The sequence below is a fragment of the Lepidothrix coronata genome, unplaced genomic scaffold (genome assembly GCF_001604755.1).
Source record: "Lepidothrix coronata isolate B3197 unplaced genomic scaffold, Lepidothrix_coronata-1.0 Scaffold48, whole genome shotgun sequence".
In the NCBI taxonomy this organism is placed as follows: Eukaryota; Metazoa; Chordata; class Aves; order Passeriformes; family Pipridae; genus Lepidothrix; species Lepidothrix coronata.
Window position 1 is genome coordinate 4,881,359 of NW_016690228.1, and position 8,518 is coordinate 4,889,876.

The following is an 8,518-nucleotide window of genomic DNA, read 5'->3' on the forward strand; positions in this document are numbered from 1 at the left end:
GAGCAATTATTTCTGTTAAGTTTTAGTGTTTTACTCATTTATCTGATGATATAAGCAGCTGTGCAAATTGTGGCATTCAAATGGCTCAGAATTAAGTTATTTTCAATAAAATTTTCAATTTAAAAGTTGCTATAAAGTGGAAAATTTTTGGGTTGGTTTTGCATACTATGTTTTTACTTTGAAGTAATTAAAACACATTTTTCTTGTAACTGTTCATGCTTGCTACCCTGCTATTAAGCATCTGTCTTGAGGTTTGATCTTACAGCTCAGTGTTCAGAAGCCAAATAATGAGGAAAATGCCTTAAATGACTTAATGACTTAAAATGGATATTGTCACACATTTGCAAGAAGCATGTCAATCCCAATTTTTCAAGCTGTTTATACTTATGGCTTTCACTTTAATTTAAAACATCAGTTCCGGTGGTATAGTTTCCTCTCTGTGAGGCTGAGAATGCATTCTCGGGGGAGCAGTCAGCTTTGAATGACCCATCTGGGACCAGTGTGATTACTGTCAGAGAGGAAGACTTGGGTGAAATGAAGCTGGAGCCAGGTCTTCAGAGTTATTCTAGGTGACAGATGCCTACACATAATTAATGCAGGTGTCTGTCAAACTCATAAATTACATATGAAAAACCACCTCATTTTTTTAACTCAAATAACAAGCAACAGCTTTCTCCTTTGAGAAGGTTGCCCTTCACTCCTGCACCCTTCAGAAATGGCTTAGTCTGAAATGCTATGCTTAGTTTGATCGTCAAAATGTTTTGTTAAAAATACTCTTATTTGGGGGACAATTTTAAGACTTTGGAGCTGAAATACTTCTCTGGTTTTTAGGTTGTCTAGCTCAACAGGGCTTGGCCTATACTGATGGACGGTATGAAGAAGTGTGTGGTGAGCTATTCTACACAGCATGGAGACCTCACCTGGAGGATTATTTATGTTGCTGGTGTAGCTGAGCCCCAGAACAGCAGAGGAGCGGTACTCAATCAATCTCTACCTTCTGGCTTTATAGAATCATAGGTTGGAAAAGAGCCCTCTTAAGATCACTGAGTCCAACCATTAAGCCAGCAGTGCCAAATCCACCACTAAATTACATCCTTAAGTGCCACATCTATATGTCCTTTAGACATTACCAGGGATGGGTACCCAACCACTCCCCTGGGCAGCCTGTTCCAGTGTCTGACAACCCTTTTGGTAAAGGAAGTTTTTCCTAATACTTAATCTAAACCTCCCCTGGCACAACTTGAGGCCATTTCCTCTTGTGCTATTGCGAGAGCCTCCTTTTCTTTGGGCTAAACCTCAGCTGCTACTCACAGGACTTGTTTTCTCTTTATCTTCTCTTTCTGTCATGTCTTGCTTGCCTTTTTTTTCTCTGTGGTGACAGATTCTTAGAAATTATTTCCAGCTTGTGTTTTGTGGGGTCTAAAACCAGCTAGGCCAAAAGCACACCCAGACAGAAGACCAGGGAGTTATACCAGAGGCAACCTGAATCTGAGAGACTGTGCTTGTAAACATCCTCTCCTCACCAGGGTAACTAACTCCCAGGGGACTCATACAAGGGATTTCTCCTTCTCTTACTCTGCCTCCCTCTTCAGTATTTTGCATGAGCACTGTGCAGTTTCGAGGTGCACTGCTGTCTTGTATGTGAGGGGATCAGAGCTTCCCTCAAATGGGATGGAAACCCAGAGGGAGATGCCCAAGAAAATCAACATGGAACATCTAATTGGTAAGCCTTGTTTTGTGTGTTTGGCTTTTTTTCTCAATAATAATGAAAAGGACCAGAACTAACCAAACAAAAAAAGCACATTTGATCTCCCAGGTAGTCAGGAAATGAAAATTCAGAATCTGCCACTGTGAGTGATTGAGCAAATTGCATCATGCTGCCCTGCCAGCATGTGCCAGCATCTATCTTCTGCCAGCATGATCCCAGGGCCAAAAAAGACTGATTCAGCTATTGATATACTTGTACGGATGGGGTGGAGAGGGAAAAATATGTCTTAATGAAGGCAGAAGAATTTTTCAGCCCCAAAAGAACATTTAGTGTGGTTGCGCTAGTGTGATGAATACCTACCTGGTGTTCTCTTCAAACCAACTTGTTACTGGCAATGTGTGCTGTTTTCACCATTGTGTCTGGCCATAGGTGTGGACAGTGCAGTGGGACAAGCATGAGTCTGAGCAGGATTGATTTGGGTGCTAGTAGAAAGCAGGAAGGTACATGGTGATTAAAAAAGCTGAGTCTACTCCATCTTTGTCTGGCTGTAGGAGACTTGGGAGATTTTTGCCCACAGTGAGCTTTTCATTTGCCTTCCAAGTTTGTAACCCACATTGTGATTTTGTGTATTAAGTGTGTTTGTGATGTACCCTGAATCTTATGAGTGTCCTGGAGCTTTTCCACAACTGCTGAATGATGAGCTCTCACAGTGCAATCACACAACAGCTACAGGATGGACAAGGGATCAGACCCAACCAGCACAGGTTTAGGAAGGGCAGGTCCTATCTGACGAACCTGATCTCCTTTTATGATCAGATGACCCACCTGATGGATGAGGGAAGGCTGTGGATGTGTCTACCCGGACTTCAGCAAAGCCTTTGACACTGTCTCCCACAGCATACTCCTGAAAAAGCTGGCAGCCCACGGATTGGACAGGGGCACTCTGTGCTGGGTTAGGAACTGGCTGGAGGGCCGGGCCCAGAGAGTGGTGGTGAACGGTGCTGCATCCAGTTGGTGGCCTGTCACTAGTTGTGTCCTCCAGGGATCAGTGTTGGGCCCAGTTCTATTTAATATCTTTACTGATGATCTGGATGAGGGGATTGAGTGTACCATTAACAAATTTGCAGATGACACCAAGCTGGGGGGGAGTCTCGATCAGCTGGAAGGCAGAAGGGCTCTTCAGAGGGACCTGGACAAGCTGGACAGATGGTCTGATTCCAAAGGGATGAGGTTCAACAAGGCCAAGTGCTGGGTCCTGCACTTTGGCCACAACAACCCCCTGCAGCGCTACAGGCTGAGGACAGAGTGGCTGGAGAGCAGCCAGGCAGAAAGGGACCTAGGAGTTTGGATTGACAGAAAGCTGAACATGAGTCAGCACTGTTGTTGGATCAAGAGTTGGACTTGATGATCTTGGAGGTCTTTTCCAACCCGGTTGATTCTATGATTCTATGATTTTGCACATTTTGTACCAAGAGCATTACAGCTCTCAGTTTTCTCTGGACTATAGACCCAAGTGAGGGTTTTGGGTGATTATGGCTATTGTAATCCATATACAGGCATGGCAAACCCAGGTCACTGATATGTTGGATTGTGACTGATTCTTCATTATTGTGTTTTCTTAGAGTCTTTCATTTGTCTTGTAGTTAAATGGTTTGAAACTTTGGGGTAATCAGAGAAGATCTGGTGTTCTTTGAGGAGCTAGGAGCTTCATTCACTCTGAAGAAGGCATACATTCATATCCTGCTTTTCGAATTGGAACCTACATTTTTAGCTGGCATAGGACAATTCTCATGGATTCGATTGTACTTTATTCAAGTTTTGGGTGCATGCTTTTTGCCCATCGTAGTGAGGGGTGATATCTTGACCCCTACCGCTTCTCAGCTGCTTGAGCATCAGTCTGCTGAGTGCAGGCATTTGTTCCCAGCTATTCCCCCTGTCTGTGGATTGTGTCATTCCCACCAGGTATCTTCACAACAGGATCAGGTGGATGACGGCAGATTCAAAATTGCTTTTGAGGAGATTCTTCATAACCAAGTTTGGCACAGAAGAAAAAGATCTTCAGACATTTTCTGTAAGCTAGTCATTTTGGTGAAATGAAGAGAGAGACTAAAAATGTTGAGCTCTGTTGAAGTGAACAAAACATCCTTTCATGATTAATTTCCCCAGGTTTCAGGTTCAGAATTATGAATTATGCCCATTCCATGAATTTCATTGATCTCTTTCTACTGACTAAAAGACACTGGACTGCTGGTACTTTGTGTACCTGTTGTAGCCTGACACATCACTAGTGTAACGTGAAGTACATTATGTGGCAAACACACAGCAGTGACAGTGTTAAAGATTTTCGCATTAAATCTCAAAAATTCTGTCTTCATACACATGGCCTTAAAGTTTGCATGGTAATTTGTTCAGGGCTGCTCCTCAAATCATTTGTACCACTGATTGCAGAATGCCTGATGATACCTCGTGAAACAACTAGGGATTTAAAAATACCGTTTTTTCGAAAGGATGAGGAGGAAAGCTGAGCTCCCACTACAACAATTCTGTGCCCAGCTCTCATGGAGGCCTGAAACTGGGCCCTCTTGGACACACATGTTTAAGTATGAGTGATTAAATCTGCAGCAGGGACCTCAAAGTAGGATGTGCAAAACTGCGCGCAGCAAAGGGCTTGATGTAACACCCAGGTGTGCAGCTACCATTACTAGCAGGCTCAGCCCAGCCATGCACAATAGGAGCGGCAGGAGCCTCAGGAGGGCTGTGCTGTATTTTCTCCTCTGGGGTTGCTGGGAGTTTTCTGACAAACGTGTCAGTCCTGCTCTACTGGTCTGTTAGCTTGTGCCTTACAGGTGAGGGAGCCTCATGCTGTTTCCATGGTGGTGACAAGTTGGTTTTTTTCAGACAGTATAAATTGAATTGTTTCCTGTTTATCAGTTTCTATCTGCATGTGAATTTTCTTTGATGTCAGAAATTGCCAGTGCTACCCTATACCTTTCAAATAACTTATCCAAAACACCTTGCACCTTTCCATCAGCATGGCAGAGCTTCTCTGAGGAGACCTCTGAGACTTTGTCCCTTTGTCCTGCTTCTTCCTCTTGCACTGGGAAACGTACGCTGTGGTGTTCAGCTTCCCATCTGCTGATGCTTGTGCCTGCAAAAATCCTCTTCTGGCCCAAACCAGGCAGCTAGGCAGCCCCTAGGATTATCTCATCCTCATCCCTGCTGCTTTCCTTGTGACTCTCCTGATGCATTTCTACATTTAGCAAAATTCAGTTGATCCTACAGTACTCTGTCCTGATGGCAAGACTGTCCGGTTTCCCTCCTTGCCTATTTTTTGAGGATGTCAGCAACTCCAGCTGCTCTTCTCTTCAAAGACCAGCTGCTCCTTGGTCACACTTTCCTTGCAGAGAGCCTCCTGAACTTTTAGCATTTGAACAGCTGCTCACTACTGCCTTCCTTTCGGGCATCAAAATAATGAAATTTATTTTTATATAGTTTTTTTATTTCATTGTAATGAAATTTTGGGATGAGACAAGCTCAACTCAACAAGACAACTGCTTAAAATGCATGAGTCTGCATTTTGACAAGCAGTAATTTCGAAGTTTATGGTTCACTGAATGAACTGGTCCATCAATATTCCTCAAAACCTTCATGTAAAGGAAGCAATAGTTCCTCTTGTTTTCCTTATTACCTGTTTCATACAAACTAAATATTTTGCCCCAGCCATGGTGCACTGACAGAGTCATACTCATGGATACTCCACCCATGGTTTTTAATTTTCCTTCACAACCCCCAGCTTTGGCAATATCTTACATTTTTCCTTTTTCTTTCTGTTGCAAAATGTATTTTCTGAACCTTTTTTGACCTTTTGGGTAGAAGGGCCATAAGATTGGATGTTTGGTTAGGTCTTTGATGTCTTTCGTTGAGCGATGGGAGGGAAGAAAAGGGAGTGAGTCTCTGTGGACTTTGCAGTCCTTTATGATTGCACTGGGCTAGATCTACATCCCTGGGGTAACTCTTCAAATTTTTCATTTGTTGCTCTTCTGCCTTATATTTTTTTATAGCTGACAGGTGGGAAGGAATTGGTGTCTGTGGCTGGATCCTGGTTTCCCTTTCATTCCTCCTGGTGCTTATTACTTTTCCTATTTCTATCTGGGCATGTATGAAGGTAAACTAGAGGTATTTGAGGTACATAAGAATACTCTGTTATCATTGCTGTTATTTTTTTTATTGATTTAGTTAAGACAAGGCACTTTACATTCACTTTTTGGAAATCATAAAGGCTTGTAGCAAAGATGTGTTCTGGGCCTGAGATCCATGTTCTTTCACTAACTTTCTGTATCACCACAACTTTCTTGTTTAATTTCTTCCAGTCTCAACTTCTGTCATCAGTTAAACTTCTCTGATTTACAAAACTGGGAAAATAAATCTACAAATTTTTCTAAGGAACTCATATTTGATGCTGCCAGCAATAGGAATTAACACAAGAAGATGAGAACATGTGGCCCTGCATTGAGAAACTGCATAACCTAAACCCATACAATGTCCCTTCAAGACATGGGCATAATAATTTCAGGCATTTTTAAGGTGTGAGTTACCAGTGATTGCCCTGAACTCCAGGCCTTCAGTAGTTGTGATGCACTAACTGAAGTAGTTAGCTAGGTTACCTGAAGTGAGACGTGGTTTGCCTACAGCTCCTCTGAGTGTAGTGCTGATGTTGAAAGAGCTGTGGGATAGCCTCATTAAATCAGTGGCAATTCTTTCATATTTGATCTGTTTTGTAACATATTTGCAGGGCCGGGGTCTGAGTTTTTTCAGCAAAACATGAGGTAAGTAGAAGATGTAAAACACCTAGTGATTTGCAGCTTTGTTGCCTCCTATATTATTTCTTCTTTTTTCACATTTAACATGGATGCCAAAGATTAAAGAAATCAGACCAGAGAGTAGAATTAGCTGTAAAGTTCTAAACTTAAAATATTTTCCTAGGTTATCAGAGAATATGAACGAGCTGTTGTGTTTCATCTGGGACGTATACTGTCTTAAGAAAGCAAAGGGAGCAGGTGAATGCATGCAGTTTTATTCCGTTAAAATCCACCAGGTTTATTTGTTTTATTATGATGCACTCTAATCACATAGAGAATTGCAGAGGTTCATGAAGTCCCTCTTCACAGCATGGAGGAGACTGAGAAGGTCCTCTCTACTGCAGTTCCTTTACCTGCAGACTATTTGCTTTTCTGAAGAGAAGATAAAGCCACCCTCCTGTCACAGCACAAAAGTCTGAGTACTTTGATACCAGGTATGGCTTTGCTGTTGAGGAGATTGGACAACAAAAAGTTGAACTCATGCTGCAGACACTGGCAGGGGACTGTGGAGAGGTTCAAATGCAGTGTTCATGTCTGCCATGGTCTTTTTTGAGTGACTTTTGTGGCCTTTCTCCCTGTACCTCACTTCCAACACTGCTTGTTGCTGCCAACTCCTTAGCTGTCTCTGCTCTGAAAATGGTAAACGTGTCAGGGCCAAGATATTCAGCATCTGTGTAGAGCTTGTTACAGTCACTTAGGATCAGGTTAAAACTCAGAAACTCAAACCAAACCCATCATCATGAGGTGTTTGTGTAGGTGCAGTTACCATCTCTGTGCAGTGAAACTGGGGAAACTGGAAGTTGAAATAACAGGAAAAAGTCCTTTTCAGGTATTGTCTTTCCTCTTGGATAATAGTCATGAGGTCGAAAGAGCAGCTAGGGCTGGTGCAGAGCGCTTCTGTGTGCCTCTGGGTGCCAAAACAAGATGCTAAGATTAGAATAGTTGTGTCCAGTCTCCCTCTCCAGTGAAGGAGAGTGGGGACTCCTTCACAGGATGTGTCACATCTTGGGACACATGTTCCTAATGTGGGAGCCATGCAGGGATGGATCTGGGGGATAGCTTTCCTGGATACAGATGTACTGAACCATAAATTGCTTATGATTTAAAAAGGGGAAACAGAATAAAGGCATGGAAGGAATTTTTGCTGAAAATCTCATGGCAGATTTAAGACCAGAGTTGCAATCTGCCCGTTACCGGATCAGAGCCCTAGGTCATTAAGCTCTAATGAGTTCACATTATTTGCAGATATCTGCATTTCCCTATGTTAGAAAATGCAAAACCTCACTGTTGTCACCTCCTGTAGCAAAAAGGGCATCTGTAGTAATAAGATGGGCTCATTCCCCACCGTGTGGGTATTTCCATTTGTTTGCTTTGTACAGCACACCTGGTTCTGGACTTAACTTTCAGAGGTGTTTCATCTAATTATTTTTATTTTTCAGGTATGATCCTCATACTTCCATGGACAGATACATTTATGAAGGTTGATCTTAGAACAGTTGCCTGTAAGATTCCTCCACAAGAGGTAACTATTCTCTAGCAGCCATCTAAGCCAGAAACAAAAGATGCAGCTGATTCACGGCATGATCAAAAAAAAATAAAAGTGTTTTATAATCTTGCAGCTCTCAGGTATCGTGAAAAATTTAGCTTCTTTGCTGTATCTTGAGTTTCAAACTGCTTACAAAATTTCTTCTTGCTCAAAGAAGTTGTGGATGCACTGTCCTTGGAGTTGTTCAAGGTCAGGTTGGATGGGGTGCTGAGCAATCTGATCTTGTGGAAGGTGTCCCTGCCCATGGCAGCAGGTTTGGAGCTAGACGACCTTTAAAGTCACTTTCAACCCACACCATTCTATGATTCATCTTATAAAAATTTGAGGATGCACCATTGCAGTCAAGCTGATATTCAGAACTGTGAGATAAAAGACAAGGGAGGTGGGATGCAAGTGTGCATGAGA

General features: G+C 42.6%; 1 protein-coding gene across 1 annotated transcript in view; it reads left to right on the forward strand.

The window, feature by feature from the left end:
• The first annotated feature begins 839 nt into the window (after window positions 1-839).
• STOML3 (stomatin like 3) overlaps window positions 840-8,518 on the forward strand; it is a 10,998-nt gene continuing 3,319 nt past the window's right edge. The window contains 5 exon segments of the mRNA XM_017815091.1: window positions 840-975; window positions 1,593-1,723; window positions 5,770-5,873; window positions 6,692-6,803; window positions 8,007-8,089. Coding sequence (XP_017670580.1) covers window positions 1,672-1,723; window positions 5,770-5,873; window positions 6,692-6,803; window positions 8,007-8,089 — 351 coding nt within the window. The 5' untranslated portion in view covers window positions 840-975; window positions 1,593-1,671.